General features: G+C 51.0%; 5 protein-coding genes across 5 annotated transcripts; 2 read left to right on the top strand and 3 right to left on the bottom strand.

Moving 5' to 3' along the window:
- Window positions 1–452: 452 nt before the first annotated feature.
- ASPSYDRAFT_139489 (uncharacterized protein) lies at window positions 453–2,186 on the bottom strand (the record flags this gene model as incomplete). The annotated part of the gene is made up of 4 exons (XM_040840957.1): window positions 453–590; window positions 646–1,408; window positions 1,495–1,718; window positions 1,794–2,186. 4 exons carry the CDS (start codon window positions 2,184–2,186, stop codon window positions 453–455), a joined length of 1,518 nt encoding a protein of 505 aa, XP_040707298.1.
- Window positions 2,187–3,558: 1,372 nt separating this feature from the next.
- Window positions 3,559–6,539, top strand: ASPSYDRAFT_142796 (Zn(II)2Cys6 transcription factor; the record flags this gene model as incomplete). Its single annotated transcript, XM_040841272.1, has 6 exons — window positions 3,559–3,641; window positions 3,707–3,929; window positions 4,549–4,638; window positions 4,689–5,272; window positions 5,332–5,502; window positions 5,552–6,539. 6 exons carry the CDS (start codon window positions 3,559–3,561, stop codon window positions 6,537–6,539), a joined length of 2,139 nt encoding a protein of 712 aa, XP_040707297.1.
- On the bottom strand, window positions 6,312–8,004 carry ASPSYDRAFT_38053 (uncharacterized protein). Its single transcript, XM_040845632.1, has 2 exons — window positions 6,620–8,004; window positions 6,312–6,546 (listed from the first exon to the last, which is right to left on the bottom strand). The coding sequence occupies exon 1, from the start codon at window positions 7,958–7,960 to the stop codon at window positions 6,626–6,628; it is 1,335 nt and encodes a 444-aa protein (XP_040707296.1). The 5' UTR covers window positions 7,961–8,004; the 3' UTR covers window positions 6,312–6,546; window positions 6,620–6,625.
- Window positions 8,005–8,272: 268 nt separating this feature from the next.
- On the top strand, window positions 8,273–9,976 carry ASPSYDRAFT_25564 (uncharacterized protein; the record flags this gene model as incomplete). Its single annotated transcript, XM_040844178.1, has 4 exons — window positions 8,273–8,410; window positions 8,457–8,662; window positions 8,719–9,481; window positions 9,578–9,976. 4 exons carry the CDS (start codon window positions 8,273–8,275, stop codon window positions 9,974–9,976), a joined length of 1,506 nt encoding a protein of 501 aa, XP_040707295.1.
- Window positions 9,977–10,616: 640 nt separating this feature from the next.
- On the bottom strand, window positions 10,617–15,087 carry pmcA (putative P-type calcium ATPase; the record flags this gene model as incomplete). Its single annotated transcript, XM_040848639.1, has 4 exons — window positions 10,617–11,505; window positions 11,563–11,815; window positions 11,865–12,006; window positions 12,058–15,087. The coding sequence occupies 4 exons, from the start codon at window positions 15,085–15,087 to the stop codon at window positions 10,617–10,619; spliced, it is 4,314 nt and encodes a 1,437-aa protein (XP_040707294.1).
- Window positions 15,088–16,149: the final 1,062 nt, after the last annotated feature.

Genomic DNA, 16,149 nt, shown 5'->3' with positions numbered 1-16,149 from the left:
TTTCTTTGTTTCACTACAGACCCAAGGGGGGCCGGATGCTAACACCCGCTTTTCCGAGACTTCCCATTCGTTCTTCCAGCAGGGATTCTCGAGCTTCTTCAGCACAAGGCCCGGTCTGAGGCCTTTTCCAGCAGATCATAAGATGGTAAAGAACTAAAGATGCGCTCAGGACCGGATAGTCCGCCCAACTACTTGGCGCCGAGATGCCGCGACCAGAGGCCATGTTTCTAAAGCAGGGTTTAATGCAAGGAACAAAGCTCGAGATCAAACGCGTTATGTACACAAGTCAAAGCGAACCTCAGCGGCCAGCTCTCGCTTCCGAACTTTGAAGCCGCCGCTCTCCATTCATAAGGAGATTCTCCAATCATTCGATGGCCGTGATGCAAGGCCTAAACAAGGGGCGGGTGTTCTTCGGCCCAAGCCAGGGGGAGATATGGACGCTTTCATTCTACTCAGCGGCCGACCACTCTTAGCTCAAGCATTCTTAACGGCGGAAATGCGAGAGCCGTGAACCCCATCCCAAGCCACAGCCCCAAATCGCACCCTCCTTCAATGGCCCCTGCAATCGGTCCGGTGTAGTACACCTGGTCCTAGTCAGGTCGTTAGCAGTAGCACCGTCTCTAGAAGGAGATTGAGGCGACCTACCATCCCAACAACGGCGCCGGCCCATCCGATCAGAAATGCTGCAGTGGCCGCGTATCCCACAGGCAGTTTCCGTGGGTTGTTCCACGCAGACCAGTCATACTCTCTACCTTTGTTGAATAGTAGAGCTTCCTCGAGCACGATGGTGAACCAGATGATGATCCAGTACCCCATCATGGGCACCAGACTTTTGAATATCTCATAAAGAGAATCCCTCCCCCCAATAGCACATGCTGTGTATGTGGCGGTGGTGGCAATCGTGAAGACAGGACGTGGGACTCTACACCAAAAGTCCCCAAGCATCTGAAAGTTCATTGCCATTGAGTATGATCCAGGAGCGTTGTTGGAGACAATCGTCAGCACGTTGATAAAAATGCAGAGCTTTCCAAACGGTCCAAGTCTATTATACCCGGCGACCAGCAAGCTCCCAGGCGTGCCGTCATAAATATCGGACCATGCGGCATTGTGAGCAACTCCAGTCCCAAGCCCGGCACCCAAAACCAGTGTGATAATCATGGACAAGCCAACGCCTATCGTCGTCATCGACCATATCCTCCACGCCCCGGTCTTGGGTGAATAATAAACGTGGTAGTCGGCAGCTCCCGGCACCCAAGATAGGGCGGCGGCGAGACAGAGAGAGAAAAATGTCAGCCTTTTGGCGTTAATTTCTTCGGTTGACCCAACTGATACAGTATCAAAATCGAACTCTGGGCCCGATGATCCAAGTAGTATACAAAAGACCGCCAACTGTGGGCACCAGGCATATCTGTTTGTGGCTGGTTATTAAGACTCTGTGGCTCTCGCGGATATAAGAAGTGAAAGCGGAGGAGAAGGGGGGGAGGGTGCGAGTACCTCTCGTAGAACTGAAAAATTTGCATGCCGAAGGTGGCCACCACCAGACTCACAAGGGCAACAATAATGATACCAATCACCACAGATACAGCGCCATCGGTCATTTGGGAAAGGAGTTGGCCCCCTACCATTGCACTCATCATTCCATAGCCCAAGTTTGTCAGAATATTCAGACAGCAGCAAAACTTGCTAGGGTTGAACCCCATGAGGTATCGGGACACGATCTACCAGGGAAGTATTAGTTGTGTAAGTCAATGTTCTTAAACCGTACCCATGCACATGAGGAACGGGGAATATACCAGCGTGCGATGCCCACTTCTTGGTCCCCAGGTACATATGTACCCTGTTGCTACACATCCCAGGCTGCATCCAAAAATCGAACACAATGCAGCATCGAGAAAGCTTAGTTTCATGACCACTGTCCCAACCGTCCCAACAACCATTGTGTTTAGGGCCATTCCCATACTAAACCATGTGAGAAGGATATGGAAGGATGCCGAGGCGCTGACTGCCTGCCGTTCTTCAAGAGACACCGGCTCAATTCCCCTCAACTCGAGTCCTCTAACGTTCAACGCCCATCGATGATATTTCGACTTCCAAGTTGCGTTCTCGCAGGTAGGGGATCCGACTTCGTCTTGTGTAACGCTTCGTACTGAGGGCGATACACGCTCTTTTTCAACATCCAGACCCATCATAGGCGGTTTTGAGGAACGAGGTGTTTTCGAAAAGAAAGAAAAACGTCGCCAAATAATGGCTTTCCAATCTGATGGTGAGCCCATATTCTTATCCTTCCAAAAGAAAAGAATTTACCGGAGTATCGCCCAATCGAACTTATTATTTCCGCCGTCCGCGCGTCCATAACGGAGTATAAATACAGGACCCTATGCACACGACATTCCAGGGTAGGTGAAACAGGACAAGGCCTTTTTTTTTCGGGTGCTTGCACATACATGGCTACCGGCGGAACTCCTCCTTCAAAAGACCCGCTTCATCAGAGACGAGCCATAGATGTTGGTGTAACTGGACACAGAGGAGACTCGCATTACTGGAAACACCAACCCCTTTGACTTCTTGCTCGTCTAATCCATAGCTACTCTGTTTCTTGACAGAGGTGTATACAGGTTTACTGGTGGCAAGCGCTGGGCTACATCATACTAACTGGACTAGGACAAGGAATCAAGAGATGATCACTTATTCCACCCCTTTCCGCACAGATGTCGCCGGCATACCTCTGATGGAGAACTGACGTATTAAGCTCGCGCGCCGGTGGTGTCGGTATGCTCCAAGCTTGGAAGAATGCAGGATTCGATCACGATGACCAAGCGCAGCTTACAGGGCAACCCCGGCAGATAGCCAGATACTACCAACCTGCGAGTTAAGCTCTTCATCGGCTACTCACGGACAAATAATATTCAAAGCCTTGTTTCTCTGAGAATGCTGGATCGACACGTATAGTATCAGAGCTTCCCTAAATCTGGACCTTCTGACCACTGGCCAGCCGTGCGTCTTTTTCAGCCCTTATGGGGATCATGTCCGTGTGTAGACATCAGCACTAGATATTCCTACCTGGTCCACGAATTTCCTATTCCTACCTGCGTAAATGCTCGCCCGCAACGGTAACCCTAATATCAGTCATAGGACCACCATGGACATGAATAGTCAGGACAGTCAGCGAGGGACAGAACTCACATGTTGTATGCACGATATCCTCCGTTGAAATCCGGAGGAAAGGGTCATAGCGGGAGAGAAAGTACCCATGCCGTGCCTAGGTAGCTACTCTGGTATCTCGAACAACCTGATATCAACCTACTCCAACTGGGACGGGGAGCTATCGGCAAATTGCCGGCTAGGTATTAGGTACCTGCTTAAGTTAACTCGTACTTAGTCATTACCCGCCGCAGAGAAGGTTAACCGATATTAGAACCAATCACCGCTTGACTCTATCGACCCTCGTTATCTTCCTGTCTACCCCATACCCGTGACTTGCAAATTGTCGGGGCCTCCAAATGCTCGGGACGCAGAAACGTTCAAGAAGCAACGACGAAGAAATCAGGACGCCCGAAAATGACCACAATAGGTCCTAGCCCTGTAGGCCGTCGCAAGTCACGGAGAATCCCAGATGACAAGCGGAAGCGGGCTGCCCAGGCGTAGGTTCATCCCGCTCCTGGGCCAACTGCCAGCTCCGTTCGACATAGACTTACTATTTTGGTAGATGCTATCGGTGCAAGGCTCGTAAGAGCAAATGCGTGGGTGTCGCCTCTGGCAGGTGCCAGAGATGTACCCGGGATGACAGTGTCTGCAAACTTACCAAGCATTATCAGCCTCGGGAGGAATCAGCTTCACCACAGTTAACGAGGACGGCCGCGAACAGGTTATGTGAATCTGCCAGCTTCAAGCCTGTTGAAGATGGTAGTGGCCTCGATAATAGTAAGTTCGTAGCATTTTCCGAAGGATATGCAGCTAACTAGTTTCCCTCAAAGACCAAACAATGAAGATAACTTGGCCCAACGCAGGCAGACCATTAGAACAAAACTGCAACAATAAAAATTTCATGTAAGCACTAGTATAGGGTAGCATACCGCTTTACTTTCCGCCTTCCTTAGACCTTTTTTTAAATAATAAATGTGGTCATATTTATGTTCTTGGATACTACTACTAGATACTTTTGAACTACGCGTACAAAATATGCCTCGCACAGCTATTAATCTTGACCCTCACAAGGCTGAGATTATTAATCTTTATACTGAGAATATGCCCTGCGACTCTATAATAGAGCGACTCGCTAGATCTTATAATATTACTATTTCCGAGCGCACACTTCGTACACGACTTCGTGGCTGGGGAATTCAAAAGCAGAATCGTACGGTAGGAACTAATGAAGTTCTACATACCCGCATCAAAGCTCTTTTCTACCAGAGTGGTCTAGAAGAAAATGAACTTCTTGAAGTTCTAAAGCAAGATGGCTTCGATATCAGTGCTCGTACGCTCCAGTATCTTCGCCAAAAGCTTGGATTATATCGACGGATTAAGAATCCCATAGCTGCTCANCCACAGGTAGAGAATATGCTTGAGCAGCTTCGTACAGAGCTTGCGTTGGATTCGCGCGCAGGGCTGAAAGAGGGCGACATGATGGCCATGCAGACGGTAGGATATCTATGATATCTTGGCCTATTGAAGGACACTCACCGAACCAGCAATTCCATCAGCCAATGTCACCACAACCAAACGAAACCAATCGCATCCACAAGGCTTCTCGCGCTCTTCCACCTAGAGAAGTTGCTGATTTTTTAATATCAGTATGCCTAACCCACGCATCCGATGTTTCCTTTTATTTCGACCACAGCCAGTTCTTGGCCGACGTCGATCAACTCTACACAAATTCCGCATCTCAGCTCCGCTTGGATAGCGGATTCGTTTGTTTAGTCCTCTCAGTTCTCGCCCTGGGCAGTCAATGGACAGAAATAGAACGACCGGCGGGCTTCCCTGCCAATGTACTCCCCGGTGGCGGGGATCCTGGACGGATATTCTACGAAGAAGCTCGGTTACTCATCCCCGACCTCATGGATCGCACGTCTTTGACTTCTATCCAAGCGCCCTTTATTCTAGGAGTATACTCACTCTCAGACAGAGCTCCGGGGTCGGCATACTCTTATATGGGCCTAGCTCTGCGCAAAGCTGTTGCACTTGAGATACATCAGCAGACGGATGATTCAAGGATTCCCGTGCACGAGAAGCAGATCCACCGTCGCTTATGGTGGTCTGTATATTCGCTAGAGCGGTGGGATTTAATGCTTTTTCTTGATTGTATTTTTTGAGTGTCTCCTGATACGTTTATAGGACTACTGCCGTAAAATTAAATCGTCCACGATCCATTGACCCTGGGGCAATTAGCACGCCGCTCCCAGCCCCTTTGCCTTCTTTGGATCGCACACAAGCGGTGGACAATATCCAACACCAAATAGCATATGCGGAGTTGGTGAGGATTATTGATCGGATTGCTGACCTGGGGTATGTGAAGCCATTTTTTGATTCTGCAGTATGCTAAACCGCTGTCTAGGAGTAAACAGCGCGAGAATGCCCAAATCGATGCCTTGCAACTGGAGCTGCAAACCTGGAAGCATAACTTGCCTTCACCCCTGACAATAGACAACCTCGAACCAAAAGATGATGGCTATCGTCTTGCCTTCCACCTCCGGCTTAACTATCTCTACGCCTGGATAGTCCTCGGCAAAGGCTCTCTCCTTAGCGCCATCCAAGCTCAGGTCCGGCACCATAAGCAAAACTCCCCCACAGTCCTAGTGGATAGCTGTACTTCAACTTTCGGCCCGCTAGCCCTATCCTGCGTAAAAGCCAGCCAAATAATACTTCACCTCTTCGAACATCTCTCGCACAATAACCTCATCTTCCGCTTCTCCTTCACCGACTTCCAAGGCTGCAGTATTGCAACCATCGTGACTATCCTGGCCGGAATCATTGAACGAGATTCAGAATATGAAGCCCGTGTTACGTTTGGATTGAACTATCTGCGTACAATGGCGCTTGGTAATCTCCCGGCCGAGGTTGGTGTGCGGTTTATTGAGGCGCTGCAGGCTATTTCGAACGAGGCTTTTACGAAATTTGGGAGTGTGTCTTCCCCGAGTGATAAAGATGATCAGGGACCGGGAACCCAGCATGGGGCCCGCTACGCGGCTGGGTATAGTCAATGGGCGCAATGGGTGTCGTCAAAAGCCTACTTAGGCGCTGAGCAGCAGCGGAACGGCCCATTCGAGGTCTCGGATTTTACATTTGGATCGGCTATGGCAACTACCACTATAGACGGGCAAGCTACGGTGGGGTTTAGTGAGAACGATCTTCCGAAAAGGCCAGGGTCGGAAGCTCATCAAGACCTGTCTAATACAGGCACCGTTGACTTACCACGGCTATCTCTTGATGTAGACCCGCAGATGATTTGGAGCCATGATGATCAAATGGCGCTGATGGGGCTGACTGGTTTGGACATGTTGGAGTTTGAGGCGATACCGTCGCATGTAAATAATGCATATTGACAATTGGCTTGACATGACATGACATTTTTTCATTAGCTCGTTACTTCCACTAGTTATGACTTGAAGAAAGAGTAGGCTACCTAATCTCATGTAGACTTAATCCGCACTGGAATATCCGCATCCTCCTTCAAGCCCTTCCATCGGCTTTTATACACCCGGCCTTCCTTCATCACCCCCAATACACACTCCTCTGGCCGGTCAAAGACCGTCACATCGTCCAACGGATTCCTATTAAGAAACAACACATCTGCCCAGAAACCCTCCTTGATCTGGCCAAGAAATTCTGGCTGCCCTACCATTTTCGCCGGGTTAATAGTTGCACTCTGCAACACAGCCAACGGACTCAACGCCTGCGCCCTCAAGGCAAACTCCCCCGTCTGGGCCAACCCCAACGGACCCAACAAATCACTCCCATAACAAATCGTCACCCCGGCATCAGCAGCAATCTTCAAACTCTTCAAACCCGCACTCAGCACCTCCGTATTCTTCGCCTGCCCATCGGCAGGTAAATACCCCCTCCACCGCTCCGAATCCATCTCCGCATACGAAATCAGCGTCGGCGTAAGATACACTCCTCTCTCCACCATAAGCCGCGCAATCTCCTCCGTGACGAAATTCCCATGCTCGATGCCCTTCACCCCGTTCTCAATTGCATGCCGGATTGCCTTGGGCGTGTACGCATGCGCCGTGACATACGTGCCCGCGTTTTCCGCACACTCAACAATAGCCTGGATCTCGGCGTTCGTGAACTGCAGCTGCTCGAGGCGATCTGTGGGCGTTGAGACACCACCAGACCCCATGATCTTAATAAAATCCGCGCCTGAGCGGATCTCCTCACGGACGGCAGTCATACAGGCTGGCACACCGTCGCAGATGCGGCCGAGGCCGTTCGTGTGTCCTGCGCAGCACTGCACGTGGTCGTGGGAGCTGCGGATATCGCCGTGGCCTCCGGACTGGGAGAGGGCGTGGCCTGCTATGAAGAGGCGGGGGCCTGGGAAGACGCCGTCCTCGATTGCTTGCTTGAAGGCGAGCTGGGCGCCGCCGCAGTCGCGCACGGTGGTGAAGCCGCGGTGGAGCATTTGGGTGGCGACGTAGGGCTGGCGGAGGAGTGAGACGTCGTTGAAGTTGCCAAAGGCCATGGAGAGGCCGTTGAATCCCGGGACTGCGACGAAGTGGACGTGTGCGTCGAAGAGTCCTGGGCTTATATATTGGCCTGAACAATCGACAGTGATGTATGAGGCTGGCAGGAGTGATGGAGGGGGTGGGGTGGGAGAGACAGATGTGATTTTGCCGTCGTTGATTGCTACATAGTGGTCTTGCTTTATAGTGCCTGTTTCGACGTCGACGATGTTGGCTTTGGCGAGGAGATATGCCTGTGAGGCTGCGCGGAGCCAAGGCTTGATGTCCGTTTCAGATGCCATTGCACTGGTGTTTACTTTGAGAGATAAGAAGGAGACATGGGTTGATGATAAATGCAGAGGTGAGGGGAGAGTTGGAGAAGCGGCAGTCTGCACCCGACGTCGGCAGTCTGCATCCCGACCCTTTCAGTATCATCTCTGTCCATCACTGCGCCATGACATGACTAGCTTATCAGCGCTCAGCCAGGAGGAAAGCTGGGGATTGGAGACTCGGCGAGTCAGCTACGGCAAGTCGTTTAATAACCTTGCCATACCCAGCTGTGCTGGTTGCCGAGTTCTTCAGTTCCCTCAACACCCCTTGCTAAGTCTCCCACTATGGAAGCCTCTGACGCGAAACACCGTCCGTCTGCGGACGAGAAGAGGCGTCCTAGCGACCTCGATATGGTTGAGACGTACACTGAGGAAGAGGAGAAGGCTCTTGTACGCAAGATCGATATGGTTATTCTGCCGTTTGTGAGTCCGTACATTTACTATGCGAGACAGCTACTGACAATGCCAGATGTGCCTCGTCTTCCTGCTGCAGTATCTCGACAAGCAAAGTCTCAGCTATGCCGGCGTCTTTGGCCTCATTGAGGATCTCGGGCTCTCAAATTCGCAATACTCCTGGTGCAGCTCTATCTTTTACGTCGGTCAATTGGTGGCCGAATACCCGTTCATATACCTGATGAGTCGTTTACCATTGACCAAGTTCGTCGGTGCCACTGTGTACGTCCAACTTTCTCCCTTTGCCGTCCCTTACAAACCTGAATTAACCAACTCAGCATCCTCTGGGGTATCTCATGCACTTGTCTCGCGGCGCCCCAGAACTACGCCGGCTTCGCCGCCGTCCGCTTCCTGCTAGGCTTCACCGAAGGCGCCGTCTCCCCAGCCTTTGTCACCATAACCTCCATCTGGTGGCGCAAGCACGAGCATGCCTCACGCACAGCCCTCTGGGTCAGCATGAACGGTATCGCCCAAACCCTCGGCTGCCTGCTCATGTACGGCATCGGTAAAAACACCACCCTCGCCCTGGCACCCTGGCGCACCCTCTTCCTCATCTGCGGCCTCATCACCGCCGCCTCAGGGGTCGGCTTCTTCACACTCATGCCCTCCGGCCCCTCAGACGCTTGGTTCCTCTCCCCGCGCGAGAAACACGTCCTCTCCCTCCGCATGGCCAAGGACCGCGAAGGCGGCGATAAGACCTCCTTCTCCCTCCCTCAGCTCAAGGAGACAATGCTCGACCCCAAGGCTTGGTGCGTCTTCTGGTTCGGCGTGCTGGTTACAATGCAGTCGCCTGTTCTGACCTTCGCAACCCTCGTCATCAATTCAATCGGATACACCCAGCTCCAGACAATGCTGTATACCGCGCCCTCGGGCTCCGTCCAGGTTGCCCTGCTCTGGGTCGGTTTGATACTATGCTATGTCTTCCCGCGCCAGCGCACCCTCGTTGTACTACTACTCACTATCCCGCCTATCATCGGTACAATCCTCATGCTCGTCCTCCCGCTTAGTTCGGGCTGGGCGCTTATCGCCTCTGCTTGGCTGGTACAGTCTAGTTCCCCGCAACCCTCTTTTTATAACCCAACCCTATAATAAACACCCAACACCAATGATAACTAATACCAATGTATATACGTACAGGCCTCCTGCATAAGCGCCTCGATGTCTGTGCTATTATCCCTCGTCGCCTCAAACGTAAAAGGCAACACGAAACGCGCGATCGTCAACGCCATGTTCTTCATCGGCTACTGTGCCGGGTGCATTGCGTCGCCGCAGCTGTGGACGAATCGGCCCAAGTACCTGGAGGGCCTGATCACGGCGCTGGTTACATGGGGGCTGCTTATTTTCACCACGGTGGTTTATCGGCTGCTTTGTATGTGGGACAATAAGCGGAGAGAAAGGGAAGCCACTGATATTACTGGTGGTGGGTTGGAGGGTGCGATAGTAGGGCACGGGCATGGACAGGAGTTGGATGTGAATGGGACGCCGTATACCGATCTTACTGATAAGCAAGATAGGGCGTTTAGGTATAGTTGGTAGGTTGGTTCTTAAGAACAACAAGTTAAAGGGCAATTCTAAATAGTCGACTACGTATATGAATGGTTTTGGCAATGAAAGAGCGGCTGTCCTAGGTTGCTCTTCTATTCGCATATCTTACGCAAGATCAACATAAGAAGGGAAAAATTAGACAAATAAAATAATTCTTATTATCCCCCCTCAGGACAATTAGTAGCATGAAAGGAGGTGACTATATACAGAGAAGAGAAGCCGAAACACGAGAGCGGTGGCTGCCGACATGAACGGAAAAAGAAAACCCAAGCTGTCCGAAAGCGCCAGGCTAATGAAATCCCAACCTTGATGCGAAATTGTCTATTATAAAAACAGAAAGAAAAGAATAATGTAGGACATTGCCACCCCCAGGCGCCGGACACACCCCGGACACGAGAGATGGAAAAGCCCCCGAAAGAGCGGAAACAAGATACTAGGGAAAGAAACCGCACAGTGAAATGATGGTCAGGGTCCACCACGGTACTTTTAAATAATGAAACAGAATATTAGGATGGATTGTTGGTAAACGAGGAACCTGGCGTGTTCGTATTCCTTCGATGGTATTGTAAAAGACGTATTTGGTAATTAATTAGGTGAGAAGCATATGTTTGGGCCCCAGTGTGCCTGCAGTTTAAACCTGGCTTTGGCTAGATCGAGACCTGGATCGTCTGCTGCGGTTGGATGGTTCGCGAGCGGGTGGTGCGTTTTCAAAGTAAGGAATGAGGTCTGGGTTCTGGCTTGGAGGAGTTGTCGCTGTGGGCTGGTAGTCACCGACAATATTGACATCTGGTGCAGTGTCAGGATGTACTTCAATCCCCGGTTGCCTATTCAGCCCTCCGCTGCTGTTCAAGTCGAATTTTAATGGCTCTCCTTCTGCTGGCCTCTCAATCGGAGACCAGCCGGCAATACTGCCTGCGACCACGCCCGCCATTGCAGCGGCTGGACTAAAGATTGAATTTGAGCGGGAACGCGTACGCTTCCTTGACCGGGATTCGGGGGTAGCAGGAAGTGGTGGACTGCCGTCAGTACTGTCTCCTCCCACAGGGGTCCCCGGGACCGAGTTCTCTCGCGACCTTGAGCCGCTACGTGATCGTGGCAGAAACTCTTCCGGATGCTGTAGCTTGTGCGCAAGGTTCTTCAGTCGGCCGCCCCGGAGCTGCTTGAAGAATGAAAGCTGGTCGCGAATTTCTTCTAGAGCTGGGTTCCATTCAAATCGCGGGCGGTCTTCATCGGATACAACGAGTTCTGGGCGCTTCTTACGGCGATGGAATGTCGGAACGAGCTTGCGAATGAATTCGTCCGGAATCAATCGAATTATCACAGCAACCGGGAGCGATATTAGGCCGAGGATGAGACAGACTGCCCATTGTCCTCCGTTAAGGCGAGCAACCGAAAAGGCATGTCCACCAACGAAAATGATCAAAATCTGACCGCCAACAATGATGAATTGGATACCGACGAACCACTGGTTGCGGAAAAGTCCATCAAAAATATTGAGCCCATTATCTAAGCGACGAGAGCTAAATGAGAGTTAACATTGATCCTATTCCATATTTGGGGACAGATTGAGCACTTACTTCCATTGATTAAAGATTTGCATCCAGACGAACGTATTAAAAACCACTGTTGTGAGAATCGTGCCAGCATTGTCGTCGGAAAAGTCGATTATGGACTTTAGAAGGGATGTTCCAGCGAAATTTAGGATGAACGTGATAACCAGCTGGTAGATGCTTTGTCCGATGATCATCTTCCACATAGTCAAGGTGATGAGAGGTGCGGACTTCGGTTCCGGGCGACGGTCAAGAACGGAAGGCGATGGCGGATCAGTTGCTAGATCACAGTTAGCTCATAATATACGACCTTGGGTTTCGAAACATACCAAGCGCAAGCGCAGCAAAGGTATCCATAATCAGGTTGACCCACAGAAGCTGAACTGCTGTCAACACTGACTCCTCATTTTCATTAGCCACAGCAGAGATGAAAGTGAGAAGGACGGCAGTGATGTTGACTGTGATTTGGAACTGTATCCCGGTTAGTTTGGGAACATGGTATCAGACACAACGACGACTCACTTGCAAGAACTTCTTCACCGCATCGTTGACAGTCCTACCCCAAGCCATAGCCTTCACAATAGAAGCAAAGTTATCATCCATCAGAATGATGTCCGATGCTTCCTTAGCAACCTCAGTTCCCGCAATTCCCATGGAAAATCCGACATCTGCTGTCTTCAAAGCTTGAGCATCATTTGTCCCATCGCCAGTCACTGCAACTGTCTCGCCTAGTTTCTTCAGCTGAGAAACAAGAATCTTCTTGTCATCGGGGCTCGATCTAGCAAGGACTTGGAGTCGTGGAATGATTTGTGTCATTTGGCGGCTGCTAAGTTTCCGGAACTTGGGGCCTTCAATTGCAATTCCCCCAGCAGTGAAAATCCCGCACTCTTGTGCAATTGACTTGGCGGTTATAAGGTTGTCACCTGTGACCATGCGCACAAAGACACCGGCACGCTGACACTGCTTGACTGATTCTGTCACTCCAGCTCGGAGAGGGTCTTGGATGCCCCAAACACCAAACATAACCATATCCTTGAAAATGTGGTCGAACACTGCAAGCGAACGATTATCTTCCTGAGTGGGAGCTCCTTTGGGAGGCCACTCTGTAAAGTCGCGGTAAACCATACTGATGGCTCTCAAGGACTGAGTGGCGTAGTTGTTGATTGTGTTTTCAAGCTTAGAACGGTCGTTTTCATCTAGCGGTCCTTCCTCAAGACCTCGAGAAGGGTCGCGGACGACACTTGACGATTTAGCCAGCAAAATCTCCGAAGCGCCTTTAACTAGCATCCGATACTTTCCATTGTCCATTTTGACCACAACCGCCATACATTTTCGGCCCGAATCAAAAGGCTCCATTTGAGCAATAGTAGCATTATCCCTTGCTTCGCTGAGCGACCCCAGTCCCAGGTATGTCCGAGCGAAGCCTAGGAGAGCCGTCTCGGTCTTTGAACCGATAAAGGTCATGGCTCCTTCTTGTTCCCCTTCAAATGCAGTCGAGTTGAGTACGATCGAGTCGACGAGAAGCTTTTTGGCGGGTTGTGAAAGACTTGACACAAACTCCGAAGGAGATAATACGTTTCCAGAACCGGGAGACAGGTCGTCGTTCCCGGACGCAGGTGAGGAGGATGTTTGGGATTTCCCTCCAAATTTAGTGCTCAGTCCCAGAGTCGCAGCCACGGCGGTCATCTTGTTTTCCGTCAGTGTGCCTGTCTTGTCTGAACAAATGGTCGTTGCGTTGCCCATTGTTTCACATGCTCTTAGCAAGCGAACCAGGTTGTTGTCCTTCAGCATACGTGTGGTGGCAAATGCAAGCGCAAGCGTGACAGCCAACGGTAAACCTTCCGGAACGGCAACAACAATAACAGTCACAGCCACAATGAAAATCTGCAGAAAAGCCTGGCCTTTATCATCGGCGCTACCCATGCCTTTCAACTGGGCAAGGAACTTGATGAATAAGACAACAAATAGCAGCAAACCAGCAGCCAGACCGAGCTTCGCAATATATTCCGCAAGGACATTCAGCTTCGTCTGTAATGGTGTGGTCTGGCCCTCATCTTGAAGAGACATCATTGTCTTGCCATAAGTAGAGTTCACTCCAACTGCAGTAACCAAAAACTGCCCAACACCTTCCGATACCTTGGCACCAGATACGACAAACGGATCCTGTTTGGCGAGATTCTCACGCCGTTCAATCATTCCATAAACATCCTGTGCGGGTGATTTGTGGAGTACGTCCGATTCACCTGTAGCAGAAGATTCATCACATTTGACATTATGACCTCCGATATAGATGCCGTCCACTGGAACAAGGTCACCAGGTTCCAGACGCATAACATCGCCAACCAGAATATCGTGGACAGAAACCTCGGCCATCTTCCCGGAGCGGATAACCTTAACCATTCGATCCTCCTTCTTCTTGTTAAGTTTTACGAATTGACGTTCCTTCTGCCAGTCATTGGCTGCGCCGACAACCACAACAATCAAGATTGCTACAATGATAGCGACACCCTCGACCCATTGAACCCGCGGCTCGTCAGGCTTCGCTGTTAGAGACTGGTAAATTCCTAGCGCAAGCGAGATGATGGCAGCCACTGTCAACAAAATGAGCACCTTGTCATTGTATGCGAGCCACGCTAGTTCGAGGATAGACTTGGTCTTCTTCTCCGGCAGCTTGTTTGATCCGTATATGCGCTTACGATCAAAGTAAGAGTTCTCGTCCTGTTTATGGGGAGTCGCGGTATCGGCTCGGGATGGCCCTAGGGGCTCGTTTTCGGCGGCAGGCTTCGGCAAAGATTCGGCACTGCTTGATGCTGTCGCGTCATCGAAACTTATATACCCTTCCAACTCCTTTTCGTCCAAGCTCAACCCACTACGCACATCGGTTCGCAGGCCTTTCGCAAGACCAGCAAGTCCGCCAAGCGCATAGAAGGCACCGAGGTTCTTTGGATTCAATAACTTGTTCAGTTGTCCTGGGGAGAAGGCAAAGTTGTTGTTTTCCACTTCGAATTCCGCCTCCCTGCCCGGATCGGGCTGAAGAGCCTCCTCGTAGTTTTCAATGGTATTATCCGCTGATGCTGCAGGCGACTCATGGCTATTATGATTTGAGTGCGATTCGGCTCCACTAGATTGTATAGAATCGTTAGACTCAAGCGAGTTTCCACGCGACCTAGTTCCCGGCACGGCGAGGTAGTTAGAATGAAGCATAGAGTCCGTCATTTTCGAACTCGGCGATGCCACATGGTGAGGTGACGGCGAGGTCGGCCTGCTATCGTGCTCCCTGACTTCTGACGAACCATACGAGCGTATCGATGCAACTGAACGCGTGTCGGAAGGAGAAACAGCATTGCCATTCAGAAGCGCGCTGGTCTCTGTATGATCACCATTGTTGGTAGAGCGCGAAGCCTGCTGGGGGGCTTCAACTTGAGGACGGGAGAGGCCCTGGTCGGAGATAGCCGACGTGTCTATTGTTATCGTCGGGGCTCGTTCTCTGCGGAGAGGAGTCGTAGGAGTCTGCGCAGAGTCATTCTCATTCGATGATTTCGGCTCTGACATGATCGGCCAAAGACGACGCCAACCCTTCAAGAAATCCCGAAAACTGACTGACAAAGGGAAGGGGTGCGGTATATCAATAAGATTGTGGCCCCGGGAGGAGCAACTGGATACTATTCAACCCTGTCATCAAAAGCGAGCGCCAAGCTAGCAACAAGAGAGGGCATCCATTCCAAGGCGAATTGACAACTCCACGTCCGTCAACAATCCCACCAGAAGAGATGGGAAACGGCGAGAGGCTGTGGGTAGTGCCCAAGAGTCACCCAATATGCAGGCGAAACAAGCGAACGCACTGATCCGTCAACGTGACAGAAGGAAGGAGGCTGCAGGATCGAGGTCCAAGGAGTAAGAATTTAGGAGCAACGAAGGAGCTCAGGAATCAGGATGGAGGAGCGACCAAAATACGAGCGACATGAAGAGGACAAAAAGGTGAAGCGAAAAAGAAAAAAGACGAGAGCCAAGTCGAGCGTGTCACCAACAGAGGTCGGTCGGACCCTGACTGCCGCGAATCTACGGTAAATAGACTAATAATCCATACGTGCTGCTTCCGTCACTCCACTCACACCGACCCACTCAGCTCCGATCTAGAAGTCTTCCAGACTCAAGGGTTCGTATTTCTTACTCTTGCTGGTTGCAGCATCTCTCGAGTCTCGATGAGCAGCAGCACGCAGCCGTCAGCGAAGGACAGACAATCTCGCCAACACCGTCAGATCTAGTGCAAAGCGAAGCCTCCTTTTATGGATTCTTGGCTTTGTTGCGACTTCGAGATTGCCACTGGAGGAGGAAACGGAGCTTGTCACTGCTCCCGCCAACCTTACTCGCTCCTGGCTTGCACTGCCTCAATTCCACCCTGGTTCTTCCCCATAACATTGCCTTTTGCTGCAAGTCCAGACTCCCTTTTCGGGCCTGCGTGTTATGGTTGCTCAGTCGATGACTCTCTGATGACAGCTTAAAGAATGATTGGGCCTGATTCGTGATTTTCCAAACTCAGCTCCTAGCCACTTGTCGAGTCTCCCTTCCCCAAGGGTTGGATACGAGACCACTGCCAGCTGGCCTGCGTCTGCA

This window comes from Aspergillus sydowii (assembly GCF_001890705.1).
Source record: "Aspergillus sydowii CBS 593.65 unplaced genomic scaffold ASPSYscaffold_1, whole genome shotgun sequence".
Lineage (NCBI taxonomy): Eukaryota > Fungi > Ascomycota > Eurotiomycetes > Eurotiales > Aspergillaceae > Aspergillus > Aspergillus sydowii.
Note: the sequence above shows the minus strand (reverse complement) of the source record. Positions and strands in the feature narration are given on the sequence as shown.